Below are 17,544 nucleotides of genomic sequence, written 5' to 3'. Positions count from 1 at the left end.
GTGCCAAGGTTACTCTAACTGCTCATAACAAATTTTTTTCTCTGTGCAGATCTGAGAGTGAGCTACTGCTTTACCAAGTTTGAAGATGGGAAGTGTTCTGTGCCAAAGTCCCGAAACCACTCCAAACAAGAGTGTTGCTGTGCCCTGAAGGGGCAGGGATGGGGAGATCCCTGTGAGCTCTGCCCAGAGGAAGCAGATGGTGGGTTATTGACTAGCTTACCATACAGCCTCTCTGAGCAGAAAGGGGATTGGCATTCTTATTAGAAGGAATTTAGAAAAATCGTTTTCTAAAAGTGTTTAACCCTAGAAATTGTCATAGGTCACTGTAAAGTAGATGCCATTGCAGTCTTAAAAACCATGTCCCTTGGATAGTCAGATATCAAACATATTTCTTCTTTGCTTATACATTTGTTACAGTGTTTAGGTGCTGGGTATTTTGCTGTGCAGGTATCACATACAGGAAGTGGAAAGCAACAAGTAGGTCCTTGATAGGCTCTGAGTAGCAATTCCTGCAAGGTGAAAATGGAATTCTTCTAATTGTAAATAGGTATAGGAAGAGGTGCCACAAACTTGAAATCTAGTTAAAATAAAACCCCAAACAGTTAAACTGGATCTTTATCTGAACTTTGTTATTAAGAAAATGTAAATTTGCAATCTTATAAATGTGAATGACTTGCAAAAATAACAAAATACAGGCCTTGAGGAAAGAAAGCCTGCCTGGACCATTGCTAAAGAAACACTTTCCTTTGTTGGTATCCTTTTTAAGCCTGAGTAACTCAACATCAAGCAACTCAACAGGGCTCTGTAGCATGGTGGTGCAATTTGCTGAAGAGACTGTAATTCGTGCTGACAAATGCGGTTAACAGCGTCACTGATTTCAGCAATACATGATTGCAGCTCATTTCATTCATTAGTCATGTAGATTTTTTGCAGAAAATCCTCACAAAAGCTGAGGTTAGAAAAGAGAATTAGAAGTGCCAGTTGCAATATTCCTCCTAGGCCTATTGCCTGTGCATGTTTCATTCCATTGACACAGACCATGTGAACCAAAGGCAGTTGAAAAGCACAGCTTGTGTTGCAGCATTTCCTTGAAGTGTCAGCATATGTGTTTTTCACAGTCTAAACTCTCCCAAAGGGTATCAAAACGCCTTTTATCATATTTTAAAAAAGGAAGGGCTCTAAGACAGCCAAGTCTGGATTAAATTATGCCATCTTCAGAAAATATAGCAAGTTTTACAACAGAAAAAATGCAGTCACTGCTACTGAGACTTCTAAAATAGAAATGCTGCATTAGTTTGTTTCTTAAGGAAGTTAAATACTGCTAATTATTCACAGGATTTTATACTTATGCATACAAGAGATCAGATGAAATGTAAAGCAAACATACAGTTTTTGCATTAATATAAGATGATAAGTTAATATATAAACATACTTTTTTTCTGGACCTGAATATGAGGAGGATGAACTGATAGCAGGGGGTCCAGGTAGTTTGTGCAGAATGCTGATTGCTAAGATAGAATTTAACATATGGTTTGATTTTTATGGGGTTTTTTTTTCAGAGGCATTCAGACAGATTTGTCCATTTGGAATTGGCATCCTTGTTGGACCTGGTGATGCAAGGCTGGGTAAGTGCCTGAACTGCACAATGCCACTTCTACGTCAGTGTGCCTTTTCCACCCATAAGCCATTCTCCATTTCAATTGAGAATAACACCTCTGCAACTATTTCCCAAAACCATGAATTCTGGAAACTTCTATACCCTTTTACCTTCCCCAGTTTTTCATACTGATTTCAAGTGCCAGCTTGAATATTTCAAATATCAGAAATTAAACTTGTTTTAAAGCTAGGAAACTTATGTAGGATCTAGAGAAGAGATCTAATGTCATGTAGCATACTTGTCTTTTCTTATACAATATGTGTAGCCTGTTTACAGTAAATGGTTTTAATCCTCCAGAAGTGCAAACCACGGTTTCCCAGATCCCTTCAGTACATTCTGTTCTCTCCCAAGACAAACAGCACTTCAGCCTTATTGGCAAAAGTTTTAAGGAGCACTGGATGACTACTGCTTTTCATATCTGCTGCTTTCCCTGTAGCCCCAGTCAGAGAGGATTATATCTGACATTTAGAATCAGTTTCTTTTCTGCATTCTGAAAGCTGGCCTGCAAAACAAATTCTGTGCCCTAATCCTAATATGTCAGAATTTAAATATTAGTATTTTTTGTGATCTCAGAAATATTTCTTGCCAGAACACTTGTTCTTTGAGAGAAGTCTGAAAGCACATGAAGCCAGTTGCACTTACTGTGTTGTTTGTATTTCTGGTTAAGATGTGGATGAGTGCCTTGATCCTGATAACTGTAAATTTGGGCAGTGTATCAACACAGATGGGTCCTTCCGCTGTGAATGTCCATATGGTTACATCCTACAAGGAGCAGAATGTGTGGGTAAGTACAGCACTTCCAGCTTCCATTTTAGAGATTCTCCTGAGTTGCTAAGTATGGCATTAAGGAGCAGTGGGGTAGTTTTATTCTAACATTTGGGGTCTTCATCCCTGCTAGTGCTTAAAGCCTGCCAGGGCAGGGCCAGAGCAATCTGCCCCAAGTTGGTGCTGCTCTGGCTGAGTGTTTAACCCAGATAGCCTCTAGCAATCTCAAATTATTTTAGGAGTCTGTGGTTCTAATTCAGTATTTTGAGTTCTTGCATTTTCTATTTTTCTGGTTGTACATCAACAACATGGATTTTTTTATCATTTTGGTTGTGTATAACCATGTATTTCTGCCTTGGTCTAACTGCTTGCAGACACTGATGAATGTGCTGTTGGAAACCCATGTGGAAATGGAACTTGCAGGAATGTAATAGGAGGCTTTGAATGCACCTGTGTAGAAGGATTTGAACCTGGGCCAATGATGACCTGTGAAGGTGAGACTCCTGTGTGCTAAGGACTGTTGTTGTAATTGTGTTCCCTGATTTTGAAAACAGCTGAGGGGAGTAAAGCAGCTTTAAAAACAAAATATGGACGCTTGGAACAATACCTCTTCATCTGAAATGGGAAAATTGGCTCCCCTTCATGTATCCACCTTGAACTGTAGTATGTTTTTCTGACTGGAGCTGGGGTGGACAGACTTTCAGGTGGTATCTACTATGGGACTGCCCAGAGAGGAGCATGTTAGGGTGCAGTCCCTTCAGAACAGTTCCCAGAAGTGCTGCTTACTGTGTGTATGGTTTTTGCCTGCCTCTTGAGTAAAGAGACTCACTGTGCATGATGAAGATAGGAAATGGGCTGCTTGAGTGAGTTAGGGAAGAAACAGGGAACAAACAGGAAAATACTAATACAGTACTCAACAATTACCATGGTACCCCTAGATTGAATATTCTTCCTGCTTTGGTGTCTCATTTCAAAAATTAAAATTTGAAAATGTATGATGAGAAGTAAGGAAGATCAGAGGTATAGAATAAAAAAAATAAGAATTTTTCAGTGTGGAAAATGTGGTTGAAGAGATATATGACTTTATAAAGCCACAAATGGTAAAGGGACCAAAAATAGAGGGCCCATGTTAGACAAACCAAAGCAAATATTTTTACATGCATGGTACTTATTTAAGTTGTGGAACCCTTTGCTGCAGAATATTAGCAGGGCCACAAGTATAAATTGACCCAGAAAGAGATTTTACAAATTTGTGGGGGAATCCATCAGTGGAAATTAAGCTTGATAGTTTGGTTGTGGCTTTTGGCTGTGGAAGTCCTTAAACTGAGAGGCTGTGTCAGGGGAAAGATCTCTGCATACATGGGATGAGGTTTTTAATATTCATCTCCTTCTGTTACAGCCAGGGAGAGGAGAATGTCCTAGGACGTTCTGACACTGTCCTCTGGCTTGACACAGCTGTTCCTAAATTATCTGCCACAATCTATTTCTTTGCAAGCCCATGCAAAAGAATGCCTCTATTTTTGCATCAGATTGCAAATGCAAACTGTGTTTGTGAGTACAGTTAGAGCTTCATTTGCTTCTCTGTGGAATTTGGGTAAAAGCTCAAATTGCAGAGGAGGAGCTAGCTGAGTGCATAAACGTCACTATATAGCACTAATAGCTCAAGTAGTCCAGGCATTTTGTGTGTAAATGTACTTCAAAGTAATGTTTCAAGTAAGGATATTGTTTTATGGAATTCAGTTTATGAAGAATCTGAATTAATGCATGTAGAATTTAAATAACCAATCAAAAAAACCCTGAAAAGATGCAGTTTTAACTGAGCAAGTATTTTGGCACCGTGGATCTAGAAATTATTTCCATTGGCTACCTGCTGTTGAACTTATTGAAACTTCAGGTAGCTGTGCAAACATCCTGGTGTGTCTGTTGCCTACTTCTCTACAGAAATCCAGGAAGAGTAGAACCAAGGGTCCCCAGCTATTAAAATCTAGTCCTCAGTAAACGGGGATCTGTGGTATTGCCTGTACCTAAAGCCTATGCACTCAAGTTGGCTGAGTTTTACACACGTGTTTCCCTCCCCCCTTGGTCTTTGTCACCCCAAACCCAGATGTGAATGAGTGCATCCAGAACCCCCTGCTCTGCGCCTTCCGCTGCGTGAACACTTTTGGATCCTACGAGTGCAAGTGCCCTGGGGGGTACGTTCTGCGCGAGGACCGGAGAATGTGCAGAGGTAAAGCTCCTACCACACTCTCACAGTGCTGAGATAATGATTTCAGTTCCTGCAGGGGCAGGGCTCTGACTCACCGCACTGTTGGGCCAGAGTTTTAATCCCAGGAAGTAACTGAATCAGAAAGAATTTGGGATGAAATTCTATGGTGTGCATTATGCATTTGATTGTACTAGGCCTGTCCTGCCAGTAAATTTACACATCTTCCTAAAGTGAGATCATATCAGATGATACAGTTTTGTCTTGCCCTAAAAATGGGCATTTGGGAGAAATCAATTTGCTCAAGGCTAGTATATTTTATGGTTGGTTGAGAACAATAAATGTATGTGCAGGGTTTGATTATGATAGAGATTCCAAAGTCAGAATTTACTATTGTGAATTTCCAGGATCATGTCTCTACATAATAAAGTCTAAACCTTGTGTTTTAGATCAGAATGAGTGTGAAGAAGGAATTCATGACTGTGACTCAAAACAGATGGAATGCAAAAACCTAATTGGCACCTATATGTGTATCTGTGGGCCTGGTTATCAGCGCAGACCAGACGGGGAAGGCTGTATAGGTAAGTGACACTGAAGTGGTGAAGCTCTTGAAATACACAGTTCCTCAGCAGATCTAAAAATTTTGGATTTAATGAAGTGTTAAGAAACTCAGGGGCAGAATTACACAACTACCTCTGTAATGGATCTATTGGTGCGGTACACACTTGGTTTTGCTGTTCAGGTGTACACACCTGTGGGTAGTAAGTCGAAAATCTGGGTGTGGGTGTCAGTTTGTACTGCTGCTGCTGACTGCTCTGAGGGAAGAAGGTGAGGATTTGGTTGGTTGCTGGAGGCTTGTTTATCTCTGCTAGCAGGAATGAGAGTAGATCTGAATTTTTTGTAAACCTTGGAAGACATTCAGAACAGCAGCTGTAACTATGAAAAATATTGAAAACCAGTGAGGAATGCAGATATATATATTATACTGCAGATATAATATATATAACAATTGTGAGCTAGATGGCCATCTTTCTTCTGAAAATTGAATTAAAAAAAAAACCTTTAAAATATAAGAAAAAGAAAAAAAATTGAAGTTTAACCAGGCATAATGCACAGCATGAAAGCTCCATACCAGTCTGTTATCTACATTAATCTGATAATGGGCTTTTGTCATAAATTTTCAAAAATGCAGATGAGAATGAATGTCAGACCAAGCCTGGGCTCTGTGAGAATGGCCGTTGTGTGAACACAGTGGGGAGTTACAGGTGTGAGTGCAACGAGGGATTCACGGTCAGCGACAGCCAGGACGAGTGCCTTGGTAAGTCCCAGCTTCCACCTGGATGAGCTGACACTTGAATAGCTGCAATGAGGGCTGAAATTAAACTTAAAATGTATGGTGAGAAAACACACTCTTGAATTTACATGCCTTTGGGAAGGGGCCCTCCTGCAAGTTCCTTCTTCCCATGCTCACCATGTCCCTGCCTCAGTCAGTCCAGCTGGGGTGAAAGCTGAGTGTTCCAGGGTTTCAGTCAGCCAGGAGCTGCTCTGACATTTCTTTCGTCCTGATTTTCAGCCAGTCCTTTTTCTCTAGGTTCAAACAGAAACATACATTTTGTTAAGTATATTGTAACTTCTTGCCTTCCACCTTTTGCTAAATTTCTTGTCTTTGTTTCCCTTAGATGTCATTCTCTCGTTCTTACTGCTGGTAGTCTTTCACTCTCAGTTCCGCAGTCTCAGGGTTAAGTATGCCCTTTCTCTTACATTTCTGACTAAATTCCCAACATCTCTTGACCCTCTGGGATTCACCATTAGGATTCTCTGTGATGCACAATTTGTTTTCCAGACAACAGGGAGGGCTACTGCTTCACTGAAGTCTTACAAAGCATGTGCCAAATCGGATCGAGCAACAGGAATGCTGTCACCAAGTCGGAGTGCTGCTGTGACGGGGGCCGAGGCTGGGGGCAGAACTGTGAGGTCTGTCCCTTCCCTGGCACCGTGGCCTTCAAGAAGCTTTGCCCTCATGGCCGAGGATACACATCCAGTGGAGCAGGTACTTCTCATTAAATGATCTCTTAGACAATGCTAAATTAGGTGATAAATTATAAACTCTATTTTTGCATATTCAAACACTGTAATGTCCTAAATGTTTTGAGTATCAGCTGAAATGTTCTGAGATTTTTCGTGTTGACTGAGTATAGTCCCTTGGGATGATGGTGCACAGCCGAAGGCCCTGGATGATGAGGCATCCATCCCACCTTGGCAGATACTTTCTTTACGTCCTGGTTGACTCTGACATGCACTCAAATGGGAATTTGCATCTCACATTTGAGTGTGTTGCAGGCACATATTGAGAGCTGTTTGTGTACATGAAGGCAAAGGGATGTTTGATTTGTGAAGGCTGATACATGATCAGCTTCAGTTGCTCCCTTCCACTTGCAGCTTGTTCACTGCATAAGAAAGTTAAATTAATGCTCCATTCCGTATTTTTCCACTTGCTATTTATCGTTAAATCTGTGCAATATTTCACTATTTTATGTAGTTATTTTATGTATGGTGTGGGTTTCTCTGTGTCAGGTCACAAGAACCTATGAAGCTGCACAAAATCAGTTTTGTTCCATTGAGAGCTAACCCTTGTTTAATTGCAGATATTGATGAGTGCAAGGTCATTCACGACGTCTGCCGCAATGGGGAGTGCATCAACGAGAGGGGAACTTACCATTGTCTGTGCAATGTGGGCTATACTACAGATGTCACTGGCACTCTTTGCATTGGTAGGTTTTACATTGTGGTATTTGTATATAAAGTTTATTACTAAGAGAGGACTTGAAGAAAGAAATAGGAAGATTTTGAAAAATGAGAAAATAAAATGTCATTTGTTAGTGCTTTGGGGATTTGATTTTCCTTCTGATCTATCCTGAACATTTTGTAAAACATTATCACAAATCTTGATTACCAGCACTGAGGTATCTGGTTTTGTTTCTTGTAGATCTGAATGAATGCAATGAATCTCCAAAACCTTGCAATTTCATCTGCAAAAACACAGAGGGGAGCTACCAGTGCTCATGTCCAAAGGGATACATCCTGCAAGAAGATGGGAGAAGCTGCAAAGGTAAAAATCAAGAAAAGAATTTACTGTAGAAACTGTGTTTCTCGGGCAAAAATAATTGCAAGGACATTTAAATGATGCAAATCTGTCTCCTTGATTGATGTGAGTATTTCCACTAAAGACAGTGGAAGTGGCTTGCACAGGATGGAGCTGGTATTTCAGTTAACTCCTTTTTAATTTGGATGAACAACAGGTGGATGGGAATTTTTGCAGGTTGATGGCAGCTGATCTTCAAAAGATTTTGTAATTAATAATATATAGGATTTTTCTCATTTTGGTAAGCTTGTTGGTTTAAGCCATATCATTCAATGATAAATGAATCTTACTGGATGCAAAGGTGGTTTGCAGTACATTGCCCAGCATCAAGAGAACTTTTACCATTCTTTTGCAGCATGCTGGATAAGGCACAGCAGTGCAGGAGAGATTTTGGAGTATTCTTTAGAATTCCATACATTTATGTGTCTTGGTAACTAAGATTTGATTAAAACCACACAAATTAGAGCAGCAATTCTAAATTTGGCATGCAGAATGACAGTGTACTTTGTTGTTAGCATTTCAACATTTCTTTTGGAGTAATAGTGTGCTTCAGTACAAGGCCATTTTCCAGTCTGCCAGATCTCACGAAGATGGCAACTTCCCATTTATTGGCTGAGCAGACATTTATTACATCACAGAAACTTTCAGACAAATGGGATTGGTGTCTGCAGTTCAGTGTTAGCATGGACACTGTGTAGCTCCAAAGTCCCATTCCTTAAATGTGGGGCTTCATGTAAGAGGAACTGGAAACCAGTGTGATTTATTTGTAATCACTTATTTCTGAGTCCAGGGAATATAATTGAAAGATGTTTTCTTGGTTTTTTTTAGATCTTGATGAATGTGCAACAAAGCAGCACAACTGCCAGTTCCTTTGTGTCAACACTATTGGGGGATTCACTTGCAAATGTCCTCCTGGATTCACTCAGCACCATACAGCCTGCATTGGTAGGTGACATGGGAAGGTAGATTTGGGATTTATTATTGACCCTTACTCCAGAAGCAAAGCAGCAAGGAGGTAAAATCATCTTCCTGAGGAATCAAATAGAAACATAAACCAGATCACTTTCTGCTCTGCAAGCTGGATCCTGTTTCTGTATCAGTTTGATGATCCCGTGGTATTGGTGTGAATTTGCAGGTGTTTGGAGACCAAACCATCAAACTTCATATTTTGGTGAAGAAAAGAAAGTTTCCCTTCCAATTACTTTGTGTTTCCAAATTCAAAAGAAGGCAGTGTAAACTGTCCTGTGATGCAAAGTGAGAAGCTGGGAGGGCAGTGGGACACCTGTGTTACTGATGTGCCTTTACCTCCTGCCACAACCCCTCCATCATCAGCATGGCCAAAACATCAGCTCTGAAATGACAGCTACAAACTAACACTGAGCTTTGCTTTCCCCCAGACAACAACGAGTGTGCTACTGAGATCAATCTCTGTGGGGCAAAGGGCATTTGCCAGAATACCCCAGGAAGTTTTGTTTGTGAGTGTCAGCGTGGCTTCTCACTTGATCAAACTGGGCAGAGCTGTGAAGGTGGGTACAGCACAGTGCATTTCACTTGGCCTTCTCTTGCTTCCTTAATCTTCTTTCAGCCATAATGTCACCCAAGGAGTAAGCACCAAAATCTGCAGAAGCAAGCATGTGTGGGTGTAAGCGAGGGGGGAGTACAGAAATTTAGCAACAAGGCAGTATTTCTCTTCATGGGCCAGAAAAAAATGGATATATTGTGGGATTCTAAAGAGCTGGGCAGATATTTTCTGGGGAGATGTAGCCTGGAATGTTTTAGTTTAAGTGTCATAAGTTCAGTGAACTTCTTTTGAATCCTGCATGCGTTTCTGAGGGAGTCAAGGACAGGAAGTCTTGCATCTCCAAGGTGACCTGTTAAAGAGAGAGTTCAAGGGCTGTAGACTTATTCCTCTGGGTCTTTGGAGCCTTCTCCTGGGACCGAGTTTGGGTTGTTTGAAAAGAGGTATCCTGGGATTTTTTGGGTTGGATGCCTGGGTAAAAGCAAGGGTCTGTCTGCTGTGGAGCTGGGACCCTTAAGCATTAGGGATCCCATATACAAATGGCTTTCTCCTGTCTGCTCCACAGCAGAATGCAAAAACTGAAAATTTTTGCTGAATGTGAGCGCTTTCCATGGTTTTCAGCCCTGTATTACTTGCTGTGGAGCCACAAATCCAAACCAGAAAGGCCCATAGTGGTCAAGTTTTTGGAAGATCATGAAATATATTATATATATCTATGATAAATGAATATATATGATTATTTGTAACATATTTTCCAAATACAGCATAATTTGAGCTTCTCTCCCAAACTCAGAGTGTGTTTCACCCTTTTAGATGTTGATGAATGTGATGGTAACCACCGGTGTCAGCATGGCTGCCAAAATATAATTGGAGGATACAGGTGCAGCTGCCCACAAGGATATCTCCAGCATTACCAGTGGAACCAATGTGTTGGCAAGTCACTTTTGTTAATTCATACATTAAAATGCATGTTACTTTAGTTAGCAGCAAGAAGTGAAGGGCAATGGTGCAGTTGGCCATACTTTCTGTTGTGATTATAATTTGCTAAGTTCAGCAGAGTTTCATTACAAGTGTGGTCTCCTGTGAAGGCAGAGTGGATATGAAACACACAGTAATCCATGTCCTGGTTCAAGAAGTGTTTAAGCACAAAGCTCTCCTTGAGGGTGCTAGAGGCTGTATTGACTTTGAGGAAGCTTATGATGCTCATGTATTTTGTGATCTGAACAAAGGAAGTCTTACTCAGCTGTGCAATGGTTTCTGCTTGGACAAAGGTCCTGTCTAAGAGTGGATGGTGGATTGAACCTGGAACTCTCAGAAATACAACTTTGGATCGTTAAATCATAAAATTCAGCTTCTGGCTCCAAGAATCTCAAATTCCATTAAAATCCTACTTGATCTGTGCTTTTGTCATTCTTACATTTAATGGGCTTCATGCAAGTTAGCCTTCTGTGGATACCCAGAGTTGTGCTCTCTTGAGAACAAAGAGCTTTATAACTTTTTGTTTGGCTTTCTTTGCTCTCAGAAAGATAGAAATTACCTTGTTATCACTGTGGTGCTCCAGGGAGGTCTCTGCTTTTAATTGTGCTTACCAAACCTCCTGACATTATATGCAGGCCTTGCTGTCACGTTTGCTTTGCTCTAGCAGTCTATGCCTGTAACATACAAGAAACACAAACATGTGGGGTTTTGAATGTTAACTCAATTAGCAGAGTTTAGGGTTAAATTAGAATTTAATCTACAGGAGGATAAAAATCCCCCAAGAAACCAGCACTGTCATGTCTGGCTGCTGGAGGACACTGCAAAATCTGAAGAAGTGCAGTGCTGAATTTTGTGAAACATCTTGGCTGTTTCCAGGTGTTCCTGGGTGAAAACATTTAACATAATTGTATTTCCAAACCAATACACATAAGTGTATTTCCAAACCAGGTGTACACTGCTATTCCAGCTTTTGAAGCCATTGACTACTGTTTAGATTTATACAGGGAATACCAGTTTCAAATGCACAAGCACTGAGTATTTGCCCCACTGAAAGAAAGGTGCCAGCCTTGGCACCAAAACTACTGGTCCACAGAAAATTCACCAGGGAAAATTCTTGAGGGCCACACCTGGGGCAAGCCTCAGCCAGTAGTTCCACCATCGTGGACATGGGGCAGTCCAGGCAGAAATCCAAGGCTGCAGGAAAGGAGGTTTGGGTCCCTGTGTCTTGTGGCATTTGTCCTTCTTGCTGAAACTGAGCATGACAGAGCTGAGTGTTACAGAGCACAGAAGAGCAAGGCTGGTGCCTGACAGCACAGCTTGTGCTTTTTTCTTTTTCTTCCTATTCTTTTTCTTCCGACACTCACCCAAATATGGGAATTAATCTCACTAGCATCCCCTTTCTTGCCACTGTGGAGCATGGTGAAGTGAGCATATCTGCTCTTGGTGCAGTAACTTCCTGTGGCCCAAACAAGCACCTATGATGTTGGTATAGTTGCTCTGAGGTGTGAGAAACACTGAAGCATCTCTCTGAGTTAATGGCAAACCCTTACAGGCTTTGGGAACACAGGATTCAGCCCCAGGTTTAGTACCTTGTGGTCTCCACATTGTACTGTCTGTAACTGTATATTCTTAAGATACTTATCTGGATCTGCTGGGTGTACCATAGGGGAAGAATCCATGTGCTAGGTTTTTCCATGACAATTCCTTCATATTCCTTGGCAATCCCAACTCTGCAAACAGTTTGTGTCTTTTTTAACCTATTTAATGAATCGTTCAGGGATTTTTTATGTTGCTGCAATGCATTTAGATAATCACTGAAGAATGCTTTGGTTCCTCCCATGTCTTGTGCTGTCTGTGACTGCATCCCCTGCCCAGGCACTTCCACAGTACACCACATTGTGAATCAGGCTGCAAGAAGCAAAGACATTGCTTTTAAACAAAGAACAAAGAGCCACATTGTTTGGAAAAAGACAATAATGCTCTGACTTATTACTTATTCTCCTGTAACCTGGATGTTGAGGTCAGAGATGCTGTTCTGTACTTCCCAAATGGAGTTTCTTATGTGTGCACACCCACAATGTACATATACATTTATCACAGAAAACGGAGAACAACAATATTCAGAACTTTTTGAAGCAATTTGCCACATCAGACATCAAAAATCAGACCAGCTTCATTTCAAAAAGTAGCCATTTTCAGTAAATAAGCCTGAAGTGACCTGAAACTCCTACAGTGCCACCCTTAGGAAGTTTGGAAAAGGACTGGTTCAGAATATAGCAGTCTTTTGTATCTATAGCTGCTTTTATTTTTACTTTGCTACTTCCCCTATCTTACCTATGTCTAATATTTAAATGTAAGTGTGTAGGGAGGTATTTTCAATCCCTGGAAAAAGTGTCAGAGCTTGATTCCTTACTCTTCCTTTAATGTTGAATAGCACTATGAACAAGGGATTACTTGACCAGATTTTTGGCTGTACAAAGTTTTATCCTTCTCAGTTATTTCTGTAAAAAAAAGCTATCTTTGTTTCGCTGCTCTCCAGAGCATGACCTGACATGGCATGAAATATCTTCTGTAGAGCAGCCCCAGTGTTGCTGTTGTGTGCTTGTAGTCATCTCCCAGGGAGCAGTGCCCCAGCCAAGAGGAAGGACAAGCCCAGTTTCTGTGTCCACCTGAGGTGGCAGCAGATTCAACCAAGCAGGACCTGTACAAGGGGTAGGCTGGACTGTACCTGGGTAAAAGTTAACATGGTATATTCTGCTTCTTTTCCAGATGAAAACGAATGTCTCAGTGCACACATTTGTGGAGGAGCGTCCTGCCACAATACTTTGGGAAGCTATAAATGTATGTGCCCTACTGGATTTCAGTATGAGCAGTTTAGTGGAGGTTGCCAAGATATCAATGAATGCGGTTCTGCACAAGCCCCGTGCAGTTATGGCTGTTCAAACACTGAAGGTGGCTACGTCTGTGGGTGTCCACCTGGTTACTTCAGAATAGGACAAGGGTAAGGGATTCTCATTTTAAACTAACAGATACCAAGGGGACATGGGCCACTCCTTTGCTAGCAGTGTGGAGCAGCAGAACCAGGGGGATTGTCAGCCATTAACAAGGCATAGGATTGAGAAGGTGCTCAAGAGTTGGATGCACCTACTGATTTTGGGGAGGGGAGGGTGGGGAAAGGTAACCATGGAAAGGGAGGGGTTTAATGCTTGAAGTTTGGTCAGGGCTACCAGGTTTAATCCTCTATTTTAAACTACTGCTTTCACCTCTCCTGCACACCCCAGCAGTCTGCCAAGTCCTCTGACCTTGGCACTTGGGAGCTCGTACTCCTTGTTGTGATTCACTTGTCTCCCTAAAGAAGAACAAAACAAACATTAATAATAACACCCCCTACCAGCTGCAAAAAGAAATTACATTATACAAGATGTTTCACCTGCTGGTTGGAATAACAGCTCTGCATGCTCTTAGGTTCTTGTATGTTCCATATTCTTCTGTGTTTCAAATTCATATTTTTTAAATAAATGCTTTATCAATAAAACAAATTTTCCCTTGCCCCAGTGGGTGTGTTAGGGCTGTACATCATAAGCAAGCAACCCAAATGGAAAGCAGAAAGATTGTGGTTTAAAGTTTGTAAGTGACTAAAAGCTTTGGGATGCATTATGAAAAACCTCACTCTCCAGACTTTTCAGCAGTTGTTGCAAATTGGTCTCTTTAAATGTGTTCCAGGCTGGATAACAGAAATTGCTAACAACAACTCAGAGCTTAAGCCTGTGTTTTTAAGACTGTTAAATATTGGCAGGTCTCTCTTGGGCAAAAACACATGAAGGCAGATTCTTGAAATAAAGAGTGGCCTCATTGTGATTCAGTGAGAATTTTGTCTGTTGACTTTAGCAGAAATTTTTCCTACGAAATGAATGCAACATGATTGCTTAATTATTTGTGCTTACTGTCCCCCAAATGCAGCTTTTGATACATAGATCTCTATGTCTCACTGGAGTTAATTTTGAATTTCTTCCTTCCTCAGACACTGTGTTTCTGGAGTGGGGCTAGGCAGAGGTCAAGGACAAGAGCTTTCACTCAGTGGAGAAGTAGATGACAACTCCCTCTCTCCAGAAGCTTGTTATGAATGTAAAATCAATGGCTATCCCAAGAGAGGAAGGAAGCGCAGGAGCACTAATGAAACTGCAAGTGAAGCAGAGGTAATTGACCCTTTCTGGGGGCAAAGGGTTTGTGGCTGTCTTGTGAGAGCTGGACTCAGAAGGATGTGTGCCAAGAGACAATCCCTCAGGGAAAGTCTACACCCTAGAGTAGATCAAAGCTGGTTTTGGATGTCAGGTAGTGTTTTTGTATCAGAGGTGATATAGAGCTTCCTTTGCTTTCCAAATGAAAATGTTACAGTTTGTGCTGGTCTCAAATGTTACCACCCAGTCAGAGGTGAAGGGTGAGGCTGCTTTTCCAGCACTCTGCTGCACTTGCAGGCTGCCCTGGCTCCACGCTTAAATGACTGTTGCAAAGCAGAAAATCCCATTGAAATGCTGTGGCTCCCTCACAGACCCTGCTCTCCTTCAAAGCTGTTCTCTTAGCCTGTGGCTTCCCTAGCAGAGAGGAGGAGAGTGCCTTGTTTGCTCTCTTTGCAGGAGTCACAGGCTCCCAGCGTGCAGGGGCTTCACCTGTCAGGCAGCAAGGCACATGCACAGAAACTTCCAGTGTGTGTCTCAGGCTTCTCTAACCCACACAGCAGAGGTGACAAGCTCTGTACTTCACCCTGAGGAGTCCTAGGCCCATAAGAGTGGATTTGACAGAGGATGTTACAGAACCTCCTTTTAAAATTTGTCTAATTAGTAATTATTGACCTGGGTAAGAAATACACACAGGCACATGTGAAATGCTCTGTGACAAAGCCAACTGACATCCTTTGTTCTTGTGCAGGATCAGCAAGAGCTGGAGCCGCCGATCAGTCTCGCCAGCTGGGACATTGAGAAAGCAGCGATCTTCTCCATCAACATCTCGGATCTGAGTAACAAAGATCGCATCCTGGAGCTGCTCCCTGCCCTCACCACGCTGACAAACCACAACCGATACTTAATTGACTCCGGAAATGAAGATGGTTTCTTTAGAATCAATAAGAAGGACGGGATAAGTTACCTTCATTTCACAAAGAAGAAGCCAGTGCCTGGAAATTATTCATTACAAATCAGTAGTATTCCACTCTATAAAAAGAAGGAACTTAACCAGCTTGAAGCGAAACATGACAAAGACTACCTCAGTGGTGAGCTGGGAGATAACCTGAAAATGAAAATTCAGATATTGCTTCATTAATTCATCAACCAAAGACCAAATAATTAAACCAAAGATAGATAGGTAGGACTGAATATTCCTCCCAATCAGATTCTCCATATCATAGGTACAATCTTACATGAGTACATTTGTATGAACAAGCACTATTGTATTATTACATAAACAAGGTACAGGATGAATATGTGAGCTCAAAACTACCACTTCCTCAGGCTTTTACATGTAGCTGAGCTACCTTGATATGTTGAATCTTGAAAACTGGGACTTTTATCATTGGAAGTTGGCCACTGATGCTGAGACACGTCATCATTTCAGCAGAGGTACAAGAATGTGCTTTCAACTGATGGACAGCTCTATTTTTGTAATTCGTAAACTTTGCTTCTCCAACTACAACTTACTAGGTCAGCCATTTATGATATCCATTTGGTGCTAGTAAATTTTCAACCTAGATTTATAAATGCACTGTAATATTTACACAACTTAGAAGCCAAAATTGCCATTATTCAGTCTAAATACTTCAATCAACCAAAGTTAGCTCAGTAGTTTATCTCAGTTATGCCTATAATACATTACATGTAAATTAAGTGTGTGTATACTGTAATCATGCTATTTTTATCAATGAAGCATTTGTAAACTAGATTAATAATACCCTTAATGTGAGGGTTTGTAATGGTGCTTATAAGACCAACTACTTGTTAACTGTATACACAAACCTGATGATAAAGTTTCTGTGACTTGCCAAAATGCACTGAGGTCAGTAGGGACCATTAAACATTCTCAAAAGTCAGATGACAATCAGTGCCATCCTACACCATGACATATTGTAACATGTCAAGAGTACCCATAGCCATTCATATCAACAAGGGTTCAATGTCATAAATGTCACAATAAAACAGTTTTTTTTTTTTAGTTTATTCTGTGGCCTTGTGTTTTTGCTAAAACTGTGATAAACTGCATACTTCAGGCGTTGTCAGTAGGGTTGTCTTTGTATCTGTCTGTGTGTCCAGGTGATTCCTTCTTGAGGGAGCTGCTACTGTTCATTCTTCATGCAGAGAAAGAACAGAAGAAGTACAGAAACCTTCACAAATCTAAACAGCAGTGGACCTCTCTCAAGTTACTGTGTGGTTGCAGAAAGGAAGCGAGAACATTTCCAATGACTTGACGTGATTAGTCTGGTCAAAAAGTAATCTGCTAGCCAAAACACGCAGAAGTGGATGTTCAATCATTATACAGAAAACACAGTTAAGGTTGAAAAAACCCACTATTGTTTGCTAAAACTGCCTTAAGATATTCCTTCTTTTACCCCCACTTCAACAGTTATGATTGATAACAGAAGAATAATCCAATACCAGAAACCATCACAAGCTTTAGATGGCTTTTAATATCAAGTGAATTATTCAGTGATGTGGGTGTACTTGTATATGCAAATGCCATGGTGTATCTTTTAGCAGCAATGGCAGAACATTGTACTGAGGTGTGATGCTATAAAATCTGGAAGAAAGAAGCACTGAAGCTGCTGCTGGGACAGCACTGTAGATGATAGAGGGAACATATATTGAGCTATAATGGCTTTGGAAGGGAAATGTACTCCTATAAATCACCCCAAATTGTATTATTGCTCTCTGTGATTTTGTCTGCGTAACAAATATAACTATATAAAAAGTAAGCTTGTGCACAGGATTACTTTGATATTTTTAATAGATCATGTCTGGATTTTATTTATTAGTGTGCCAAAATGTTGAACAGTGTATTTTTTCCATATGTTGCATAACTATGGCGAGATATAATCAGAACTTTACAGTTGTAAATGGCACTCCTATATCAGCAGGTTGGGAATGATTTTTAGTGCCAGTGTGCATGATTGTATAGTTTATAGGTAAGTACCATTTAAGTATTTTTTCTCAGCCCCTAAACACTGAGGGGAACTGAGAAGGACGATTTCAGAAAGACCTGTCAGGAGTCTATCCAGTACACTTGGTTTACATTTA

General features: G+C 40.9%; 1 protein-coding gene across 3 annotated transcripts in view; it reads left to right on the top strand.

Annotated features, from left to right (window-relative positions):
• FBN1 (fibrillin 1) overlaps window positions 1-16,470 on the top strand; it is a 141,531-nt gene extending 125,061 nt beyond the window's left edge. The window contains exons 50-65 of one of the 3 annotated variants that reach the window (XM_063169737.1): window positions 50-199; window positions 1,560-1,625; window positions 2,325-2,441; window positions 2,797-2,916; window positions 4,527-4,649; window positions 5,075-5,206; window positions 5,818-5,943; window positions 6,469-6,675; window positions 7,271-7,396; window positions 7,612-7,734; window positions 8,596-8,712; window positions 9,165-9,293; window positions 10,100-10,219; window positions 13,034-13,265; window positions 14,286-14,460; window positions 15,191-16,470. In XM_063169737.1, coding sequence (XP_063025807.1) covers window positions 50-199; window positions 1,560-1,625; window positions 2,325-2,441; window positions 2,797-2,916; window positions 4,527-4,649; window positions 5,075-5,206; window positions 5,818-5,943; window positions 6,469-6,675; window positions 7,271-7,396; window positions 7,612-7,734; window positions 8,596-8,712; window positions 9,165-9,293; window positions 10,100-10,219; window positions 13,034-13,265; window positions 14,286-14,460; window positions 15,191-15,580 — 2,453 coding nt within the window. In that variant the 3' untranslated portion in view covers window positions 15,581-16,470. Of the gene's footprint in view, window positions 1-49; window positions 200-1,559; window positions 1,626-2,324; window positions 2,442-2,796; window positions 2,917-4,526; window positions 4,650-5,074; window positions 5,207-5,817; window positions 5,944-6,304; window positions 6,369-6,468; window positions 6,676-7,270; window positions 7,397-7,611; window positions 7,735-8,595; window positions 8,713-9,164; window positions 9,294-10,099; window positions 10,220-13,033; window positions 13,266-14,285; window positions 14,461-15,190 lie in introns of those variants that run through there. The other 2 variants (XR_010029624.1, XM_063169738.1) reach the window with 2 other exon arrangements.
• Window positions 16,471-17,544: the final 1,074 nt, after the last annotated feature.

This window comes from Melospiza melodia, chromosome 15 (assembly GCF_035770615.1).
Source record: "Melospiza melodia melodia isolate bMelMel2 chromosome 15, bMelMel2.pri, whole genome shotgun sequence".
NCBI lineage: Eukaryota > Metazoa > Chordata > Aves > Passeriformes > Passerellidae > Melospiza > Melospiza melodia.
The sequence above is the reverse complement of the archived record's forward strand: the minus strand, read 5'-3'. Positions and strand labels throughout refer to the sequence as shown.